General features: G+C 40.5%; 1 protein-coding gene across 5 annotated transcripts in view; it reads right to left on the reverse strand.

Annotated features, from left to right (window-relative positions):
* Positions 1-24,396, reverse strand: part of MTCL1 (microtubule crosslinking factor 1) — a gene marked incomplete in the record, with an annotated part of 739,795 nt that overhangs the window by 116,039 nt on the left and 599,360 nt on the right. For 4 of the 5 annotated variants that reach the window (XM_044066530.1, XM_044066528.1, XM_044066527.1 and 1 more), the window contains 2 exon segments: positions 8,861-8,937; positions 23,731-24,033. In XM_044066530.1, the coding sequence (XP_043922465.1) occupies positions 8,861-8,937; positions 23,731-24,033 (380 nt within the window). 5 annotated transcript variants of the gene reach the window in all.

Raw genomic sequence — 24,396 nt, forward strand, 5'->3', positions numbered from 1 at the left:
CTCCCCCATCCCTTGCCCTAGGGTGTAGACATCGTCAGTACACAGACGTGTCCGATGAATTTGGTCACCAGGACTGTAATCTGCTCTCCATCTCTCTGTAACATGGAGACACCTTACATGTTCAGCAAGTGCCACTATTTTACAGCCTCTACAATAGTGTACACAGAAGTAAAAGAAAAATGAATTCTCTGCTTGGGGGACTGAAAGGCAGCACAAAAACACAATGAAATGAGAATAAACAAGATATCAAGACAGTATATACAGCTTCTCAAAAATCTAAATCAATTTAATCAAAATCAAAAATGCACTGCTTAGAGCATCTCCAAAATACTATATTCAAAACTAAGAATATTATTAATAAAAAAGGTATTTTCATTTTAACTTGCTAGCACACCACAGAAGTAATTATGTTTGGTTCAATGAGGGCTTGAGGCCAAAAGGGGGGGTATCAATTATTTAGGTTAGGGGGCAACAACATACAACAGACATTGCCTATAAATGACACCACTGAAGTAAAAGGGCACTTCAACAGGTTTGATAATGCAAAACTGATACTAAAATGCACAGAGGACAAAATGAACAGACAAAACACAGAAATGCATTTACAATTTTTTTTCAAGTTATCTAAAAAATCTAAACTTCTAAAAAAACTTTTTTCTGCCTTGCTCCAGGGTGCAGAAAGATAATGCCTTAACTATGACTTGAACAATTTCGGTATGAATTGCAGCTCTGGACTTGGAGAAGGTGGGATAAAGAGGAAGGCAGGGAGCAGCAGATGCCAGCTCAAACATCCTGTGGGAGGATGTGGTGGTGCTGGTCAGCTGATCACCACCAGCAAGTGTGTGTGTGTGTGTGTGTGTGTGTGGGGGGGGGGGGGCAGCCAGAAAATGGGATATGAGCCTGGCTCTATCAAAGCAATAATGGTGGCCCTCAATTGCTACAGTGTATATCCTGCACGGTTTGCTGCAGCACTCAGGTTCTACTTCTAAACAAAGCAAAACAAAAAAAAAAAAAAAAAACATCTTCTCTGTTTTAAACTGTAGCGAACAGTTTAGACCTCATACAGAGTGCTACAGTGACTGCAAATGCAATATGGTATGCATTAAAGAATGATCAGGATTGGCCAATTATAAAGCCCTAATACTTTGCAACTGGGGCAGTTGCCCCTTTTCCCCACCCTAGCTATGCTACTGAGAAAAAGGATGATGGACAGGTAGAAAAAAAAAGTAAAATGCACCTCAAAAAACAATGTTTTACAACAAGTCCCACAAAATCACAACAACGTACATCTTTTAGAAAAAAACTCAAGTCAAGAAGATAGACTTCACTAGATACAGAAACCCTTTTTGTTGCAGCAACACATTCATATAACTAGAATCTGGCATGTGTTCCGAGACATTTAGCTTGCAAAAAGCAGATATTCTAAATTGCCCATAAGCATGCATACAAAGCAAAGACAGAAATAACAAAACAAAATCATAATCAGCTGGAAAAACAGGCATGCTCTAGTATTTCCGAATGTCAAAATATCACAGGAAACACCTGCAGCATTCATTGTCTTACAGGGTCCTCAAAGAAGCTCTATACCTTGTCTTATGAAAAATCAGGGACCCAGTGATCCCGGATCTCTTGTACTTCACAAATCAAGCAGTCCCATAAATATTAGAACAAGGAATTTAAACTTGCTTCAGCAAATCAAAATAAGGACATATGTTTTACTCAGTGTCTTCCTCATCTCTGGAATAGACTCTCCCTGCAGATAAAGCAGCATACGATGCATTATATTCCTTCAAATGGGATCTGTATAACTTGATGGGTAAACATAAAATACCCCAGGTTTGACTGACCTAAACCTCCTTGAGAGGCGAGGTACAGTCTGGGATAGAAACTGGTAAAATGTAACCGTCGCAAGACTCCGTAACCTTGAGCTTCCTATAAGAATCAGAAATAACTCGCATTAAAGAAAAGTAATACTATGATGAAAAGTTCATTATACAACCAAAGGGTGGAGGAAAACTGCATATGCAAGTGTTTTGTTTTTACATGGATCTGTAAGTGTACAACTGTGGAACATGATGGTGAATAATTAATGTACAATTTATGTTTTATCACAAAAGGTTTATGCAAAAAATGTTCCGAGTACATCATGGGACTGTGACACCACATAGTTTTTGTTTCAGGCTAAAAATTGCTTCACCAACTGAGGAAGACAAGATACACGTGCTAACTACAGTCAAAAGAAAAAGAAAATCTCCCCAAGACTTTCCTTATCAACCCAGCAAAAGCCTAACAACCACTATCAGCGTTTCATATCCTAGCACCCAGCATCCATGAACATTAAAGGCAGTGAAACAGCCTAGATCACACTTCACAACCCTCTCCAGCCTCCTACTGCACTCTTTTTGTTTTCCCACTACCTCAACCTTACCCACTTCATCTCTGCAGACCCTTTGTCAGACACTTTTTCTTTCCTCCCTACTCACCTAAACTACCTGAAGGCACCCTACCCTGCATTCGTCTTATAATCGCCTTCTCTCCATCCTTCTTCCATCTATAACCATAACATGAAAGCCTCTCTCATACTGACATCACTCAATTTCCCCTCACTGTCTAGTCATCTAATCTCTAATATCTTTAAATATATTATTAGAATTGTCTCGGGTCTCATTTATCGCATACTAATCTACAAATAATATCACTAAAAGAGAATTTCCTCACATACTTTATCCAACTCGTGTTACTGTTTTTCATTGCACTCGACTATGAAACGTGCAATCTATGTTTTTCTCATTACAAAACTTTTTTTACTGCTATGTTTTGATGTGTAACATGATACTTTGCAATTTAAAATCTCTGTAATTAATGTCTGTAATATTCTGATTGTGGAGTTTTTATCCCTGGGCCTCCGCTGAAAGTGGGCACTTGCTGGCCCAGTTGGACTTTCTAGGTAAACAAATATCAAATAAATACATTTTAATAAAAAAGAAGTCATCTATAAATACCTTTTTTGAATCCATCTACTTCGTCACTCACCTCCTGAAAACAAATTTAAATCATACTTACATTATATATAGGTAGCCAGTTCTGTTCCAACATCTAAAATATCATGTAAACCCTGAAGACACAAACTGTCTTGTGAAGTAAAACATAAAAGTACAAAGGGGACTAATATTCCAATATGCAGTTAAAACTAATATTGTACTCATTGCAGAAAAACAGATTTCCTGAATTTGGTGGGTGTCATTTTCTGAATTCAGTTTAACAGGTTTCTAGAATCACACAGTTAATAAAAGCAATGTTCCAATTTTTAATAACTCTGCACATCTTTCTAAATATAACACCCAGCAGCACTCTGCGTTCTTTTTGCCTCTTCCAATGTTTTCATACCTCTCTGTACAAGGATATCCCTGTAGCACAAGTCATCTCAGTCATTATGGCTACATCTTCTCCAAAAAGCTCTGCTAAGCATAATTCCGTTTATGTTGTAACATTAACTGCTTCTTGAAGTAAATGTTGTAACATATATTCTTGCATCTGTAAACATGCATATTATATATATATATATATATATATATATATATATATATACACACAATATATATATATATATATATATATATATTTAGATATATAGATATAGATATATATACACACACACAAACACATTTTTTAGCATAAATATGTTTGGCTCAATACGTGATCCTATTCACCTGTGCCTGCAAATCGTCCCTTGAGATAAGTGCACTACCCCCATGAACAAATGTAAGTAAATAAAAGAAATAAATGTAGAAAATTTCATTTGAAGACCGTTGCAGATTAGCAGCTGGAGACTAAGTTAAGGAATCTGCTAATATGACTAAACAGCAGCATGGGAAGTTGTTGTTGTCTCTTTCGGCTTTTCCCGGTTAGGGGTCGCCACAGCGGAACTCCGGTCTGCTAGTGATCGGCAGAGCAGCATGGGAAGTACTGGTGAGTAACAAATACTTCAGTGGTATGAAGAAGCTAATACTACTGGAAGAGCAAGTGTAAGCTACTGAGAAGTCCACTTCTGCCCACTGCGTCTCTGGGATTATTACTTCACTAACAAAAATGGGCTTAAAATACTGGCAATGAAAATAAGTACAAAACAATATGGAACAGTTCTGTGGTTCATATGCTGCTTGAGAAGCCTGCTTACTTAAAAGAACTGGTTACATGTACGCCACACCACACAAGTCTGAAATCATATTGGTGATATGACATGCTGGAGGAGCCAGGTGGCAGTGGGGGGGGGGGTTGAGGCATTTATTGGCTCATCAGTGCTGGGGGAAAGAATGGTGGTTCACCCCCTGCTGCCAGACAGCCTGGCTCTGGGATGCAGACGGATGGAACTCTTAATGACCTCAGGTGACAAAAGTGATTACCAGCCACAGCGTTAAAGGAACCAGGCAAGGAGGAGGAGAAATGAGGGGTCAAGCCCATTTATCTCTGCTGGGGTTGCACACACTTGGTGACACTTGCTTCTGTTGGACTTCCTCCAGTGGACAGCAGGGAAAACAGTCACTCATGCTGCCTTTGTAATGAGTAGGGGTACTTGGAGGTATAACCCTTGCAGAAGTCCCACTGTATAACTTCCCCTGAAGCTTTGCAGAGTGCATGCTGGGAGTTGTATCCAGCAATAAAAAAAAGCCAAAACACCCTTGATGACCATTTGAATGAGGACTCTCCTGGCTGACTCTCTCCCCAGTGATGCGGAATGAAAGGGTCAACTGATTAGGCAGTAGCTTATCACTAGAAGACAGAGGGGGTGCAATAAATGGAAAAAAAAATACTACCAGCACCCAAACCCAAGTGTAGGAGTATATCTGGCAGAAAAAAGGTTGCTAGGTGACTTTCACGTCACATTGCATGAAGCTGAGATGAACTGTGTGGGAACAGAGAGCAGCACATGGCGGATGTCATGGACACCATGCACACAGTTTAGGCTGGGTATGTGTAAGGTATAAATGACTTGGCAGACTGGCTCACTCCCTAATTCCCAACTCCCCCACCCCTATGGAATGAAGAGGCTAAGAGGTCCTGCCTCGAGGCAGGGAATGAATCAAATGGGCTGTAGGGCTCTTCCGCTGCAGAGTAGAGACCCCATTTTACTTCCATCATGACAGACTCTAAGGGAAGTCAGCACACCTAAAAATATCACACCCATTCATTGAATGATCCTTTTTTTAATACCTTTACATAAATTGTTACTAGCATCTGACAAACACCAATTGTAAAGTGTACAGAACTTAAAGGCAAGAAAGCTTCCCATCAAGCACAAACTCATGTTATCCTTGCTATAGTTAAGCCAAATAGTACCAGCAACACTGGTTTGTAACTTACAGCCTCCTTCTGGAAAGGAGAAGCAAGAAATCGTACCCCCAAGCAGATTCATAGATTATTACTAGGCTAACTGCCCTCATGGACTACTTTAAGCCTAGCCAATTACCCCCTGTGAGAATCAAAGCCTACACCTTGTGTTTCTAAGGTAAGCACCTTAACCATTACGCCACCCTCCCACCTGACTTAAAAGTCAGCAGGCCTAGACTAGACCATGTACTAGAACTAATCATTACATGTGAAGAAATTTATAATCAAAAATTAACTTTATGTGGTCTTTGGTTATAGTTCTGATAACACAGTGAGTAAAGAGACTTTTCAAAATATTAGGAAATTTCTCAGAATCCCTTAAAACTATCTTTGAACATTTTTAAAGATGATATAGCTTTCCTGATAAAAGTACATCAAACATTCAAGTTGATCTTCTGTATTCTTTTACCCAGTGCTTAGCAATAAAGAACTTAACTTAAAAAGAAATTAGAACCGTTTTCTGTAACTGGTATATCCAACACCAGTCAAACCATTTACAAACATGTCTCTTTTTATTCATTGGCCTGTCAACAATATTGTCCAGCAAACAGTTCCAAAGTGGCAAAACAGAGTTGCAATATCAAAAATGTGAAAAAATTGTAATTGGATGACTACAATCTATTCACTGATGCTAATTTAGGGACAGTCAAGGTAGACATCAAAGAACAACATAAACTGGTGCACAAATTTAGAGTATTAAGGTGAACAGTGTTAGACACTAATGATGCCCTGTTATTACTGCAGTATTCCAAAGTCTTTTGATATGATAATGCAAAAATATTAATGCCAAGATTACATAACCTTGGGTGCTCTCCAAGAATTGTACATTGGTTCACAAACTATCTCAGGGACTAAATTCCCTCAGTTCAAAGGCAAAATAAAACCTCTCACACCTACATAGTTAATGCATGCTTAACTAAAGCATAAATGCTGCAACCCCTACTATTCAAACACATTCATGGAGTTGATGCATCATCACACAAATGGAAAAGAAATTGTGCACAGTATGGAAATGGATCATAACTGCTGCACTCAGCTAAATAGCATATATAAATCCTTATTACAGACCTCCAAAACAGTTTACAACACTTAACTGTTGGATAAAACAGAATAAATGCATACTAAATGGAAAATAAAAAACTTCTGTTTTTTTCACAATCCTCACTTTAATAACAAATTAAAATTAATCCAGGGAGTATCAGATTCCATTGAATTAGTAACCGCATGGAAACAACAGATATCACACTGACCACAAAATTAACTTTTAAAATCATAACCAGGTCACCATGTAAGATATCTGCAAAAGTAGGGACGTTCTACGTGGGATATTTAATTACTTGTCAGTTGAATCAAAGACAAGAGCAAAATAACAACTATTCTTATCTAAACTAATGTATGGACCCACAACCAATAGAAAACCAAAGTCATCTAGCAATCTACACTGCCATACAAACACGTACAGAATTAAATTGGATGACCTTATACAGTAAGCTGTAAACTGTTTTAATCCATAAACTAGCATATGCCTAGCCTTTCCCCACACACAATGACTACTCAGATGACATATTACCAGGCAACTACTACTAACCAATTAACACAATCTAAGGATCAGGAGATCCAGCTTAACAGCAACTGATTGGTTTCTAAATTTTTACCTTAGAACCAAAAAGACCAAGTTAGCAAACCACTGAAATAAACAAATTAGCTTCCCTAGTTTCAAAGCAGCAACTAAACAATCCATTCTTAGCCTCAACAATTGTACCTCCTGAGAATAACTCAGATCTGACATAACTGGGGGGTTATAGAGTTGGCATAAAGGGGATGAAGTTCTCACTGCAGCTGGAGATGGTATAATGGTTAAGGTGTTTACCTCACAGACACAAAGTAAAGGGTGTAATTCTCACCTTCAGTCACTGATTGTTGGCTAGGCATGTAACAGCTTGCAGACTAGTTATCTCATTGGGGAATGGCATACTGGTTAAAGTGCTTACCTCACAAATGCAAGGACTCGATTCTCACCTTAAGGAAAATGAAGAGACTCAAAATGGCCTGCAAGGGCAGCTAATATATGAAGTTATGTGCATTTCATAGGCTCAGACTAAAAATAATGTGTTACTTACAGGTTGGAGCTTGGTATAATGACCAAGGTATTAACTCGCAGTCACAAGATACAGGGTTTGAGTCTCACCTTTGAAAGAGAAATTGGCTAAGCTTAAAATGGCGTGGAAGGACAGCTAGCCTTATGCTTGTCTATGACCTGGTAAAGTTACCAGTATGACTTCATTTAACCGCTTTCATTACATAAATATTGTTTGCAGTCACTTGCATCAACTGACTAACCCAGACCAACTTTTCCATCCTATGCCACTAGTTTCCTACTGGTGCACTTAACACGGACGATTAAGGCTTTGAATTGTTGAACAGCTGCTTTCTGAACTGAAAAGGCATGGGATAGGGTTTGTAACTCAAGACAGTGCTCTCAGATAACCTCAAAAAATCAGCACTTCACCGAGTGGGCTTGCCAAGTAAACAAACAGATGATGCACGGCAGATTGACCCTTATACCACTCCCTCCCTACTACCCCATACCAACTTTGTGACCAGGCACATAAATGTGCTGCAAAATACTTTCTATGCTTCTATTTACATGAAAACTGTTCCTTTATCTGCTCCAGGGACACAGAATACTGACCCTTCCGTCTGGGTGCAGCATGAATCTGGGTGCAGCATGAAGATAATGTGTGTTTTTTCTTTTCCAATGGACTGTGAATTTTCATAGAACTATGAACTGTTTCACTTGTGTATTTACAGACAAAGTGCTCCAAATGCAAACCATTCCATTCTGCTAAAAAATCTTACATATTTCTTTTACAATGCAGGATTTATTTTGGCCATGTTCTCTTCAAATTGTTACTTAATTCTTTTGTATGATCTCCAGTGCTTTGTATGACGTTACATAACTTCTATGCCTTATGACTATCACACTGCCTCACATTTGACATATACTACTGTTCCTCTGTAAGTGGGTAATACCCAGCATAGTTAAGCCAATTATCAAAATGTATACATGAATTACTGTTTTCCTGCGGCCTGGTCCTTGTTGGAAAAAAGTCTGCAATTAATCCACAATTTCTGAATGGATAAGTTCACTTAAACTGTTAGGAAATAAATATATCATTTTTTTCTTCAAAGCATAAACATGTTCGAGTGAGAGAGAGAGATGTTTTTGTTACAAATATACTAGGATGACCTCACTTTACCCATAACAAAGATGTATGTAGGACACTAGCCTAGAAATATGAACAAATGCATTTATATCAAACTTAATATCTACCCATATGTAATCATTATGAAATCTCTCATCTTCCAAAGAATACACTTTCATACAAGTCTCAGTTTACTGATTAATCTTTGTTGTCTCAAAGCCCACACAACAAAAGCAGGCAAACAACATGTGAAAAAGCAGGCTCACCTTTGAAGATTTCCCTTGGGAAATTCCTCATCACTGAAAACAGACGAGTCCCTCGAATCTTGTGTTTCGAGCAAGCCCTGTACAAAACACAAGGAAACTTAAAGCAGTAGAATGCTTACATCGTCACAATATCACTATTACATCATCACCATATTACTACTGTAGTTATTCCAAATTAATATATTTTGCCAAATTCTTTAAAAGGAACAAAAAATGAACATTTTCTACACTTCTTGTTTATGTGAAAACATTTACGTTATAAAAAATAACAGAAAAAGAAAATCGCCAAATCCTTTTCCAGAACCTCTTTCAACTACATAATGTCTTTCTTGGCTTTAAATGATTTAACAAAATACCTCCACAATCCACGTACTAAATCCAAAAGAAACTTCACACCAGCAGGTCGGAACCAATAGCAACTTTATTCACATAAACACACACTGGTTTAGTGTTTTCTTCCCTACTGAGGGGACTTCTTCAGAACAATGCCATTTCCATAACCCAGTCCTTTTATACAAAACCACACCCAATGGACCAATTGGATAATCAGCAATCAACCCAAAAGCACATAAAAAATGCCTAAAATACATATTACATTCACATCAAAACATGACATAAAAACTACTTCCTTGTTGTTATGCATTAAAATACATATAATGGCATTAAACCACACCTTATTCCATTACCCTAAAATATGGTTTAATTTCAATATATAAGCAATATTTACATTTTCGTTAATACCAGGTGGTTGGGTGGCACTTAACCTAAGCTACCACCTTAACTCACACATGTCTAGATGCACATCAAGCACCTTCCCCTCAGCATCCTTAACCAACTGCTGCAAAACTGAGAATCTACAAATGCGGTCCTTATTTTCAAATATGTGCCTACTCAAAACATTGGTCATTTTACTATTTCTGATGTCCAAAAGATGTTCATTAAACCTCTCCTTAAACCATCTACAGGTTTTTCCCCACATAAAAGGAGGGACATGACTAGCACTTAGCCAGGTATACCACATTTTGGCTGCAACAGTTGAAATGCCCTGTTATGTGAATGTTCACACCATTTAACTTAAAATATTCTGAGGTCTCTGCTATGTTCCTACAGCAATTCCCCATACCGCATCTAAAATCCCCCCATCTCCTAGAACAGTTGAATCCTCATGTCCCTTGGACTCTAGCAGATTTTTAAAAGATCTATCCTTTCTGTAAACAATCACAGGGGCAGACCCCACTCTTTGTGCAATGTGATGATCATATTATAGAATTTCCCAATTACACCTAAGGATTCCAGCAACTCCCTCAGCGTCCAAAATGAAAGTTGTGATGAAACTAAGCTTCCTATTGGGCTGATCTATTTTGGCTTTCTGTAAAACGTCCAATCTCAAATCTTCTCCATCTGACCTGCCTAAAATAGGCTTGTAAATGCCATCTGCCCGCATTTTTATTTTATTTTACATTTGTTGACCAGGATAGTCCGACTGGACATATGTCCATTTTCGGCAGAGGCCCGGGGAGAAAAGCTCCAAGATAATGCACATTGAACATTTAGTAAATGCCAGTTTCAAGAAGATTACAGTCATAAGCAATAGCAGCATTTAGCACACCTAGTAGTAACTTATTATAAAACACTTTACAAAACATAACATTATTTTCAAAGTTATACATACATAACATTACATTCAGGTTTAAGACACACTGAGCAGCAGTTATACAATTGACACTTCCTGAAATGGTGTGGTAGAAAAAAGTTAGAAGTAGTTGAAGGTAAGGCATCTAAGTAATAGACAGGTCACTAGTCGGGGTTAGTGCAAGGACATAACCATTTGTTTTTGAATTGAGTTAGTGAGGGTTCTAGGGTCAAGTCAGCTGGGAGTCTGTTGCATGTTTTTTCAACAGAGTTGGCAAAGAGTGTCCCCAGCTGAGTAGCTGGATTTGTATGTTTGAACTAGGAGTCTAGTGGATGATCGCAGTGGCCGGGTGCTGGTATAGGGGCTAATATTTTTTAGTGCAGGTGTATTTTCTGGTTGGTAAAGGACTTTATGTGTCACTATTAGCTGGTTGAACTGCAGTAGGCTAGGCACTTCAAGCCATCCTAAGTGATTTAGGTTGTGACGGTGGTGTCTCACAGGCTGTGCCAGTAGCAAATCTGGCAATATGGTTATAGCAGGATGATTAGTTTATTAAGATCTGTTTTGTTTAAGTTGGAGAAAAGAGGTGAGGCATAGGGAAGAGCTGATAGTAGATGGGAACGGGCAATTGCAGCTCTAGTAAGTGGGGTAAAGAAAAGGTTTGATTCTGTAAAGAGAGACAAGTTTTTTATTAATGGTTTTGATAGTTTGATTGATATGCGCATCAAACTTCAGGTTATCAACTATGACACCCAGTAGTTTAGTTTGGGCTTCTGGGGAGATGATATTGCCATTGTTGGCGGTTATGTTGAAGGATGATAGGGGGGTCTTGCATGTGGGAGAAGAAGAGCAGCTCAGTTTTGTTGGGGTTTAGGATTAGATGTTGATTGTAGAGCCATTTTTCCACTGTACTGAAGGTATTTTGGGTTAATGTGAATAGAGTAGCTGATGAGGTGTAAGAACAAATCAAGGTGGAGTAATCCACATATTGAGTGCAGGTAGCATCTGGGATGACTGAATGAAAGTCATTGATAAAGATGGAGAAAAGAAGGGGTCCTAGTATTGAGTCCTGGGGGACTCCTAATATGATGGGTAGGTGAGATGATAGCTTGTCCTGCCATAGGACTGCCTGATATCTGCCTGCAGGTAGGATTGAAACCACTGGAGTGCATAGTTGTTTAAGGAGAAGGTCTTCAAGGTATTTATAAGCATTTTGTGGTCAACCATGTCAAAAGCCTTGGATAGATCTAGAAAGAGTGCTGAGGATAGTTTGTTATTGCGGTTGTGGTTAATGGCGTTAGAGAAAGAGAGGAGGGCAGAAGTAGTACTGTGGTGTGGCTTAAAGCCATGCTGAAAGTTGGACATCAGCTTGTTCTGTGTGAGGTAGTGCATGAGCTGTATGTATCCACACCTCCATAATTTTAGCTAGAGGTGACAGAATGTTTTACTACTTCCTTAGTCACCTTGCTCACCAATCTACTAGTGTATCCCCTCTTTATAAACATTTGGGAAATAAAACCCACATCTGCCTTTTAAGCCTCATTCTCACTCACCATTTGGGCAGCCCTCATGAACTACCCCTTAACAATGGACTTTTTTGTGAATAGGAATGCTATCAAAATCCAGATACAAATTTGAAAAGGTTGGTTTACAATGAATTCCTGAAACTAGTCTACTTTTTCCTTTATCTTCAGACTCGCATCCAAATAAGTAATGTGTTCCATACTATAATCAAAGGTAAACTTTAAAAATTCTACTATACCACTGAAGTCATCAAAAAAAGATTTTAACAACTCTTCACTGCCATCCCATACAAGAAATTTGTCATCCAAAAATCGAGTGCGACAAGAAATATACCCATAAAACCCACTGTTAAAGACATTCTTGTTCCCAATGAGACATAACAATTTGCAAATATGGGGGCACACGCTGCCCCCATAGCTACACCAGTGGCCTGCTTAAAATACTGACCCTCAAAATAAATATAGTTGTCCTTTAGGACAAGCTCCATTAAAACTAACAGCATATTGATAGTGTCCTGATCATACATACCTGTTTTTAGTAACTGAATCTCAAGCCAGCTCAGGCCAGTCTCATGTGGTATGACTGAAAATAAATTACAAACATCAATGGTAACCAAAAAAAAATTACAAAGTTGAACTCTGTTTTTCCAGAAAATGCCAGGAATCCTTACAAATATACTCAAAGCACCCCAAACCTTTTTGCAAATGTGAATCTAAAAACCTACTCAAAGCAGGTCTTTGCCCGTTTACCATCAACTATGGGCCTAAACTTTGGATTGTTCAGCCCTTTGTGAATTTTAGGGGATGCCAAACATAATAGACACCACAGGATGGTCATCCCTTATAAATCTGTTTCGGTCTTCATTCAACTGACCTTCCAAAACCATGTCCTGTAGCCTCAAATCAATGGTTTGATTCATATTATTAACCTAATTGAGGGAACTTTCCTCAAACTTCCTCCATCAGTAGGGTGCTCAGGTGCTCATGGCATTGGAATAATCACTAGCATCCATTATCACTAAGCCACTGCCCTTATCGGGCTTCATGACACGAATATTCTGATCTTTCACAATTTCGATGAGCAATCGGTTCCATCCTTAGTTAAATTGTATTCAGGAACTTTTTTATATTACTTAACTGTTCCTAATATCTTTCTCAAACTTTCTCATAAATACCAATACAATTATTACTTTGTGGGTTAAATGTACTTGGCTTTCTTAACAATTGCCCATCATGGTTTTGACCACCACCAAACCACATTTTGCAATTAAGCTTTCGCACAAATAATTTAAGATCAATGAGCACTTATGTCACATTGCCCCTCCTGCTTGGAACAAAAGTTAAACCTTTAGAGAGCAAATTAGCATGCTCTGGAGTTAAAGACCTGCTGGAATAACTATACGTTTTAAAATCACCACTCATATTGGTTATAACATGTGGTACCAAGTATTTTTCATTCAACAGGTCCATCAGAACATCCAGCTCCTCTTGCTCATTAACAAACTCTAACCGATGCATCACATTGCCGTTCAAAGTTACAAAAATCCTCACTCAGGCCCACAGAATCTGCATTACTACATAAAAATCCTGATTCCAGTTTATGTGAATAAAGCTGCTATTGGTTCCAACCTGCTGGTGTGAAGAGTTTCTTTTGGATTTAAATTATTTAATATGGTGCACATTCACTTGTAGTAAGGTGCTTTAGACCATTCCTTGAAAGGGCCCAGCCTTCTAAGTAAGGTTTTTATGTACCTATTTGTTCCACCACTGTATGCATGTGTGTGTGTGTGTGTGTGTGTGTGTGTGTAGATATATATATATATATATATATATATACACACACACACACATCATATACAAACACACACACACACATACAATATATAATACATATAGCTTTTTATATATATATATATATATATATATATATATATATATATATATATATATATATATATATATATATATATATACACACACACGCACACACACACACACACACATACAATATACAATACATATAGGTTCATAGGTAGGTACTAGGCTATCAGCCCAAGGGCCTACGTAAGCCTAGCCAACAAGGTTGGCTGGCTTACGCCACCCAAGAAAGTTATTTTCCTGTGCCACTATCGAGCAGACACACAGAAGTGATCCCCGGGGTATATTTCCTATTTCCCACCACTCATCAAGATTTTTCTTGAAGAGTGCTAATGAAGAACTTTGCTTGACATAGATGGGTAGCCTGTTCCAGAGTATGGAAAGTCTCTGGGACAGGAATCTATCCCTCCAGCATGTCGTGTTTTTTGTGGTGACAAGGTTTAGGTCCCTAGAGCATGTAGCTCGGAGGGATTGGGATTTCTTTAGGTGTAGCATGTCCAACAGTTCTGGGTTTGACATAGCTTTATATGTAAGGTAGAGATCACCTCAGAGTAGGGGATAAGCTACGGAGTAAATCTGGAGTTTTTTGAGGCAGTCAGTGCAGGGCATTTGTTTGAGGCCAGTAATCCTCTTTGTGAGGTACTTCTGTGGCCATTCCAGCTGCTGCAGATGTCTTGAGGTACATTCCAAAAGGGGCATTGTACTCTATAATGGGTCTAATGAGTGTCGAGCAGAGGGGAACAATGACCTCTTTTTTCCTGGATGAGAACCCTTTTATGATGAGGTGTGCCACGTAGAAGGACTTCCTGACTACTGTGGCGATGTGACTATCAAAGGAGAGACTACTGTCCACCTGGATCCCAAGGTCTCATCACACATTCAGTGTTAGATTGCTGCCTATGTGGTAGTTCATGGGTACAGAGTTTTTTCCAAAGGGGATGACACTGCACTGTTTGGCTTTGAGCATGAGGCCATGGTTCTGACACCAGGCATCTGTCTCAGCGAGGCCCTTCTGTAGGATGTCCACATCATTTGGGGACTTGACTATGGCTCCTAGTTTGCAGTCATCTGTGGACTTCATTAGCCAGAGGCCTTCTGTGTTAGCCTGTACTTCAGAGAAGTAGATACCAAACAGGAGAGGTCCCAGGACAGAATCCACTTGTCACTGCTTTGAGGTCAGATTTGGAGTCTGCAACTTTTACATTGTGAGTTCTGTCAGTGAGCCAGTTGGCAACCCATCTTGTGATGTAGGGATTTATACCTAGTATAGTGAGTTTAGCGGTGATGGTGTCAAAAGCCTTGGCGAGGTCAAGATAGGCTGTGTGAACCACCTTACCCTACGGCTTTGGTGACTGCCTCAAAGAAGTCGATCAGGTTCAGGAGGCATGATCTGCCTTTCACAAACCCAAACTGGGTGGGATACAAAGTTTGGAGGTAACCAATGTTTTTGTTTATGAGTTCCATGATGATATGTTCCATGGCCTTGCAGACCAGGCTCATCAGGCTAATAGGTCGATAGTTCCCGGGATCAGTGGTGGCTCCCCCTTTGTGGAGTGGGATAACTGTTGCTGTGCGCCATTCAGTGGGCACAAAGCCTGATGCGAGGCTATTATTGAACATGGTGCTTAAGTGGGGAGCCAGTTCATTCTGAAGTTCATGCAAAATGCAGCCTGGGATGTTGTCCGGTCCCATGGATGCGGAGAGTGCATATAAACACACATGTACATATACACACACAGATGTATGTGACCCAGTATGGTGCTTTTTCAATGCCGTATTTTGGCAGTGAAGCTGAAAAGGATAACACTTTCACAGGTGAAAGGGCAAGCCCTTAGAAGTAGCCTTCCTTTTAAGTTGTTCTGCTTGGAGTCCAACTCTGGCTGCCATCGAAGGATAACTGCAGGGGAAAAATACACAGTCTTCCAAGGAGGGAGTGCAGGCTATTGGCTGCAAGAACCTCCAAAGCAGCATTCTTTTGCTTTGGAACCTGGCCACATCTGGGTCAGCTGTACTGCAGCAAGACATCCTGAATTCCAGTCCTAACAGGACAGCGCAGTGTTGTCTAGAAATCTGCTTAAACCTGTGTGGTTCACACCAAGAAACTAATGTCAGCAGGAGGCAGACTTTTAAATAAAATGAGGCAAAAGTATTAAATGGTGGCAAACAAGGATCATGTGAGAGAGGTCAGGGGGTTTAGTCCACACACCACTCTTCCTAGGAGCAGGATACTTGTGCCAAAATATGTCAGGGTCCCATTTGTGACACTATATCAATAACTGGGTCACCAAGGTTCTATACATGTACTAAAACCATTGCAGACTAATGTAATACTCATGAGAGTTACAGCAGTACCTGTAACAGTGTAACAGGTACAACAGTTGGGAGATCCAGCTATTACAAAAATGGGCCATTAAGATAATACAGAGAATAGCAAACTGTACATTTCACATGACGACACACTGCTAATATACTTTACAGCACTGAGAATGAAAATGATTGTTAGGCTCCTGATGGCAGGTAAACTCCTCACTTACCTCAGTTGATTTACATAGTCAACTAAAGTATGCAAGGCAGTTTTATCCAAGCTGAATCTCCCAGGGAGAGGTAGGCATAATGGTTAAGGTATTTGCCTTACAGACAGAAGGTGCAGGGTTTGATTCTCACATGGGTTAATTGGCTAGGTTTAAATCTATGACCCTATTTATTGACCAAAGGGCTTAGTATAATAGTTAAGGTATTCATCTCATAGACAAAGTACAGGGTATGATTCTAACCTCAGGTTATTGGTTAGGCTTAAAATGGCCTTTGAGGGGACTTAACCTAGTTTTGGGTGTAAGGTTGGCATAATGGTTAAGACGTTTACCTTAAAGACACAAAGCACAGGGTTTGATTCTCCCTTGGGGTAATTGGCTAGGCTTAAAATGACCTACAAGGGTAGTTAGCATAGTACTAATTTATGAACCTATGAACTTGGGAAGAGTATTGATAAATGTAGTTTACTGTTCTGCTTGAATGGCAAAATATGGCACTCTATATAACAGTTCAAAAAAAGCCATTGCTTAAAACAAAACTAGTATGACGATAACGGCCTTAAACAACGTTATGTCACTCTAACTTGAAATGAAATATCTCCCAATCCTTGGTCTATATTACACAGGTACCAAGCCTCAAGTGATAACCATCTACACATTCCTAAGTGACCATTTTAGCAGGCATTGACGACTCTTGAAAAACATGTGGATTTAGAAGGATTTAATTAATTTTTTTTAAAACGAACGGATGAAAACATGATTCTAAAATGATCTGTAGGAAGTGAAAGTAGTAAAATAGATGTTTAAACAGAAAGTACAAAAGAAAAACGAATTTTTGTTTTTCTGTGGAGATCATGCAGATATTTCACCTAGTGGTACTTCTTAAGGCGGTGAAAATTTATAAGAATTCTATGGCCTTATTATGTGTAAGATAACATTCCATGCAAACCAAGTCAGTGTTTGACACAAAACAATGTTATATGTGTAGCAGTGGCTGCATGAAAGTACTTGCAAGAAAAACACACAGTATCTACAAGAATAATGTTATCTTAATGATCTGCTCTTATTGCGTTACTTCTTATTGTTGGTATAACAAAACATCTTTGTAACTGTGATGCAACACATTCACCATTAATATGCTGCAGACTGCTATGCATGCAAGTTGTTACACATCAACAGCAACAGTCTTCTCAGAAACCTACTGCATAAAGTGGCAAACATTTAATGTACACAGCAAGCAGCTGGCTGTACACAGGTACCCGGGCCACCATGACCGGTTTCATATTTATTTATATGGCTGTGTTAAAATGATGGACACCTACACACGACTATGTAACATCATTGCTATTTTTTAGCATGTAAAAACAAATGAGGTGCAAAGAACTAATCAAAACACTCTACAATGCTGTCGTTCTACAGTCTTTTCCAGTGAAGGCAGGCAGGGTTTCCACCAGGAGTTGGAGAAACTAATCACATTTTCCAAAGAAGGATGCAAGTCTCCTTACTACTGCAATGACTTTGATGAGAGGAGAAAATATACAATTCAAAAATAGGAACATGTCATCCAGTGCTTGCCCCATGCTGTGAGCACCTGAAGACACTGCACATTTGGAGAGAGGTGGGAGTTCTCAGTAGGAATGGAAAAAAAGTAGAATTGTGTACACTTACCATAAATGTAGATGTTAAAGTGTATTCACTGTTACAGTCATTACATTTGGGTTATCTGCCTGCAGGTAGCCCTCAGTCGGCCTGAATACCAGAGTCTTGAATTCCTGCATCAGATGCTGTCTCCTATTCCATGATGTCAGGTTGTCAGGGGTATAAAGCATGCAGCTGACACCATTACATCAGTGTTTCTTGCCCCAGATGTCAGATGCCCCCATAATGGGAAGCAATTATATGTTGTTACACCTCCAACAAAAAGCAAATACACCAGAAAGCTTAAATGCACCAAACAAGAAGGAAAGGTAGAGCCAAGAGAAGTCAGGGGGCTGGAGGGAGGGTAACCAGGACTGCAACAGTGAATACACCAACATCTACATTTATGGTAAGTGTACACAACTGTACTATGTTCTTCGTGTTTCACTGTTGCAGTCATTACATTTGGGTTGATTCCCAAAGCTAAGGAAGGGAGGGGGAAGTTAGAGAGCATTAGGACCAGCTATTAAGCCCTGCAAAACTGCAGTGGCAAAACCAGCTTTGGATTTAGAAAAAAAATAGGCATGTGGTAATGCTTGATGAAGGTATGAACAGAGCTCCGAGTAGCAACTTCTAGGATGTCCCTGGTAGGGACTACTCTGAGAAAGGCTGTAGAGGTAGATGCAGCCCTGCTGGAATGTGATCTAATCCCCTGTGGGGTAGGTTTTCCATGCTGCTTATAGCAGAAATGAATGCAATGGGCTACCCATTTAGAAATGGTTTGCTTTGAAATGGCCGTCCCCTCTGCCCCTGCACCAAAATCAACTAGCAGCTGTTCAGATTTTCTGAGAGGCTTAGTCCTGTCCAAATAAAATCTAAGTGGTCTGTGCACGTCCAAAGAGTGCAGTATTCTCTCTCCTTTGTTTTGTGGATTTGGGAAGAAGGTAGGCAAATGAATGGACTGATTTAGAGTCACACTAGACATCACCTTGGGCATAAAGGAAGGATTGGCCCTGAGGGAAACCCTGTCTGCACGGAAGATAATGAAGGGCTCCACTGCTATGAGGTCCTGTAATTCAGACACTCTTCTTGCTGAAGTGATGGCTAGAAGGAAGGCTGTTTTCCAGGAAAGGAATTTCAACTCTGCAGTAGCAGCTGGTTCAAATGGAGGGAGAGTGGGAGCGTGAGCTTTTCCAATACAAAGGTAAGGTCCCAGGCTGAAGTAGGGGCTCGCCTGGTGGGGGTCTTAGATTTTTTGCCCCTCTGAGGAATTGCTTTAACAGGGGGTGAGAGAAGAGGGGCAGATCAGTATTATAATGTACTGAAATGGCAGAGGCATGAATTTTGATGAGAAGGATAGCCCCCTGTGGAGCATTTCTTTTATGTACTGAAGAATATGAGGTAAGCTGGGCACTGTAGTACCCATCCCCTGAGTCTGGCTCCAGAATAGTATCTTTTCCACTTTTCAGCATAGGATTTTCTAGTACTAGGTCTCCTTCCTTCCAGAATGACATCTAGCATCTGCTTACTGAGAAATGCTATTGGAGCGCTCAAGGAATTAGCCAGGATGCAAGGTTCAGGGTTTGAAGCTGAGGGTGCAGAATCTGGCCCGCCTGCTTTGACAGCAGGGAAGGTGTCTGAGGTAGGTGCCATGGATCCAGCAGTATCATACTGCGCAAGAGGAGGTACCAGTGCTGGCGAAGCCAGTCTGGTGCAATCAGTATTGTCCTTGGTCTGTCCTATTTGATCTTTAACAGAACCTTTGAGAGGAGAGGCAGAGGGGGAAAGGCATAAACTGAGAGGCTTTCCCAGGTAAAGAACAGGGCCATCCACTTTCCAAGCTTGACTGTGGGGGGTCCTTGTGCAGAATTTGTCCAATTGGTAGTCCTGAGGGGAGGCAAACAAGTCTGTCTCTGGAATTCCCCATTTGTTCCTCAAGAGGTTGAATATTTTTGGTTCCAGTTTCCATTCATGTGGGTCCATGAGATTTCTGCTTAGGTCATCTGCCAGTGAATTTAGCTTGCCTGGCAGGAATTGAGCTTGTAGGTGCACTTGGTAGCTCAAGGCTGTGCTCCACAGAGCTATGGCTAGCCTGCAGAGAGGGTACGAGTGGGTTCCCCCCTGCTTATGTACCACATAACTGTGGTGTTGTCTGTCTACCAATAATTGTCCAGGAAGGATGTGGTCTTTGAAGGTGGTCAGGGAATTCTATACAGCTAACATTTCTTTTTGGTTGATATGCAGGTGCATCTGATGCAGGTTCCATTTGCCCTGAATGCACCACCCTGCCAAGTGAGCCCCATGCATAGTCTGATGCGTCTGTAGTAAAGGTTTGGGCAGCAGGGGGTAGATTGAAAGGGAACCCCTTGTTGAGGTGGCAGGCCTCTGCCCACCAAAGTAACTCTGCCTTTACACAAGGAATGATAGTAATCATTGATTCCAGGTCCTGAGAATGTTGATACCATTGCAGTTTCCTCATATGCAGTCTTGCATATGGGATTAGTAGAATGCAAGAGGCCATGAACCCCAGGGCTTGCAGGATTTTCCTTGCAGATAGCTGGGTCATTGTGGCCAGTAGTTTGTAGTAGGCTGTCAAATAAACTTGTTTCTCTGGTGTGAGATGAGCCATCTGGGAAGTTGTGTTCAAGCTTGCTTCCAGGAATACAATTTGTTGGCAGGGTACTTGACGAGATTTCTTTTCATTCATGGTGTACCCAAGTGAGTTTAGAAGTTTCTTTACAAATGCCAGATGTTTTAATAGCATGTCCTGGCTTTCTGCTTGAATCAGACAATCGTCCAGGTATGGGTATATTTGAATATTTCTCTGCCTACAAAATGCAATGGCTGGAATTAGACACTTTGTGAATACCCTGGGCGCAGTAGATAAGACAAAGGGAAGTGCATAGAACTGATGGTGCATACAGCCTGCTCTGAAGTGTAGGTATTTTCTGTAAGATTCCCTTATTGGAATGTGCAGGCAAGCTTCCTTTAAGTCCAAGGTTGCCAACCAGGCATCTTTGCCTAGCAAAGGAAGCAGCTGTTGAAGTGTTAACATTTTGAATTTTCGGATTACCAAAATGGCCCTGATACTTAGAAGAGAGAGAACCTGCTGTTGAGCCTCTGCCCACTGATTTGGGGGTAGGTCTGGCCAACCGTTTGGGGTGGGTAAGGTGTGGAGGTGGAACCTGTATCCTTGGAAAGCTACATTTAAAACCCATTTGTCCTGGGTAATGATTTCCCAGTTTTTTGCATAGCGGGCAATCCTTCCCCCTAAGGGAGCAGGCAGTTGAGCAGGGCTTGGAAGGGTTAAGGTTAAGTCCTTGGGACATTTTTCCAGCTTTGGAAGTGGGAGCTCCCCACTGCTTAGGCCTGTGTGTACCTTGAGACTGTGGCCTAGGTGGTCTGCTGTTCCTGGGTTTGGGCTGAGAAAGCCTGAAAGAGACTGAAAAGGACCAATTCTTAGAAGGCCAATGCCTACTAAATCTGGGAGGCTGTACTTGCAGGAAATCTTTAACAGTTTGCATAGATTTAGCTTTTTCCTCCATCTTTTTAAGGACTTCTGCTTTGTTGCCAAACAGGCAGTCTTGGTTTAAGGGAGCATCCAGTAATTTAGCTTTAACGTGATCTGGCAAGTTTTGCTCCTTAAGCCAAGCATGCCTTCTAAGTACAGACCCGGTGACAGCAGCCCTGCAAGATGCTTCTAAAGAATCAAAACCACACTGCAAAATATGTTTACCAACTTGTTCAGCAGAATGCATTAAATCTTGTAATTCTTTATGTTCCGCACAGTCAGGAATTAACATAATTTTCTGTTTAAGTAGTCCCATAATATGCTGCTGATACTTTAACATATGAAACTGGCAGTTTAAGGCCCTAATGGCCAAAGTAGCAGAAGTGTATACCTTCTTACCCCATCTGTCCAAAGCCCTGGAATCTCTATCAGAGGGGGTAGGATTTTTAGCAGTAGTAGCCTTAATGCCTTTTTGTCCTTGGGAAATGGTCTCTGGATCCACAGTAGGATTCTTGAATAGAAACTTGTGAGAGTCAGGCACTCTAATACCAATCAGGTTTTCTGGGAGCTGGAAGTAGAAAGTCTGGGGCCAGACTAGATTCCAAGAAGGCATAATCTACAATGCAGACTAGATTACAAGAAGGCATCATCTACAATGTCCAGAAAAGGAGGGATAACTAAAGGCCTGTGTTGAGGGAGGAGTAAGAATTCCCTAAGCCAAGCCTCTTTTTGGAGTCAGAGTAATCCTGACTTTCCCAGCAGAAATGCTCCCTAAGAGAGTGCAAGGTTTCACCAAAAGAAAAATCTTCTGGAGGGGAAGCAGAGGGAGTGGAATCCTCTGCATCAGAATCCTCACAGGTACATAAGGGCAAATCCTGGTCATCAGAAGAAACAGAAATTTCAGAATCCTGATCAGAAGAATCAGAAGGAAAATCAGTTCTAGGTCTCTTAGAGGGGGGAGGATGACTTCCCCTAATTAAACTAGGGAGGTCTTCAGCCATTCTTATTTGTTTTTTAGGCATATGGGCCTGACCATGTGGTTTGGACGTTGGTTTTCTAGGCGTGGGTCGAATTTTAGGCCTTGAAGAAGAAGATGGCGTCAGTTTGAAATGCAAGTCTGTAGGCCTGAATACACCCTCACAAGCCGGTGCCTGCACAGCAGCTCCGGACCCATCCAAGGTAGAGACATCCACAGGTTCCATAGTCAAAGAAGCATCTTGCGGCATACCGGACTCCGAATGGGTCTCAGCAGAGGCCTGTGAATCTGAAGTAGCGGGTATCAGGAGCTGCGAAAGTGCATCACTTTGAACCAATGAACTGGCAACTAGCTTAGCGGAAGCGTCATTGGCAGTTTTGGACCTATACAGTCTGCCTTCTGTCTTTATCTTTACGTTTTTTCAGAATATCAGTAGTCGGATGGCTTACTGAAGCCATTTCTGGATAGTTAAACAGAGTACCAAAATAATTTGCTGCAAAAATAGCAGACGACGAATAGCTCGGGGGTTGAATAAGGCACAAAACCGACAGTGAGGGTGGTCTGGGCCTAAGCAAGGAATGCAGTATGAATGAAAATCTTTATGAGGTATTTGCTTTCCACAGGTAATACAATTGTTAACTTTTACTGACATCGGTTTAAGAGCAAGAAAAAAGGATCCCTAACGACGTACTTAGCTTTTTTGAAGACTTCTGTTCTGAAACTCGAAAACGAAAATTTCAGGAGTCAGACGACCGGCACTTGCAGACTGCTTTTGCTTTGGGCACCACGCAGCAAGAAAGACTGATGTAATAGCATCGGCTGTATGTTTTATACCCCTGACGACCTGACGTCATGGAAGAGGAGACAGCATCCGACGCAGGAATCCAAGCCTCTGGTGGTATTCAGGCCGGTTGAGGGTTACCTGCAGGCAGATAAACCCAAATGTAATGACTGCAACAGTGAAACACAAAAAACATCAACTAAACCAATCTTATGCTTTGCATTGTCATGACATTGGAAGTCCCTTTACACATGTCTCAGCTTGGAAATGGAAGATTAGAAATAAATACAGGCTGGGCCTTCTGGATAAGTTAGTAAAGTGATGTGGGACAATAAAATTTAAATAAATGTATTCTCAATCATAAGCCCATCTCTACAATATAGGTGAAAGGAATCTTACCTCCTTAAAGCCAGAAGAAAATTTTTCACTGTCTAGCCTACAGGGTTGAGAACTTTCACATTCCTTCAGTGAATCAAGGGAAAACATGTCAAAGAGGTTTTCAGCACCACGACACCTGTCACTGTCTTGTAACCTTGTTGGCATCACATCTTCATCAAACTGTCCAGTGTCAGAGTCTGACCAAGAGCGGGCACTCCGAGGACGAAATGCATGGCTATTCTCAGTGGGTGAACATGGTCCACTGCCCTCTTTTTGAATAGCCAGATGTTTTTCTCCTCCCTGCATGCTACTCCTTTTCTGAAGCTAAAAAAAAAATAAATAAATAGAAAAATTAAAGGCTGGAGTAGCACTTCTTTCAGCAGTGAATTTTCATAATGTAGTGTTTTATTCAAACTTTGTTCCACACACAGTACTAATTAATATAGACTAACAGCATCTGAAAAAAAGGACTTGCACAGCATTCAGTACTACAAAACCACCGGAGGAAAGTGAAACAGAAAATCGTGACAAATTAAGAAAGAATCCAAATAAAGTTTTATAGAAGCACACCAGGCTATCAGTTTGAAGCTTACAAATCAAGTCAATAATCCAAGGTCAGAACCAAACCCTGTGTTTTTTGTACCTGTAAGGTAAAGACCTTAACCATTAGTCCAGCCCCTCTCCCCT

The sequence above is a fragment of the Protopterus annectens genome, chromosome 3.part1 (assembly GCF_019279795.1).
Source record: "Protopterus annectens isolate FY-2018-M chromosome 3.part1, PAN1.0, whole genome shotgun sequence".
Classification (NCBI taxonomy): domain Eukaryota; kingdom Metazoa; phylum Chordata; order Ceratodontiformes; family Protopteridae; genus Protopterus; species Protopterus annectens.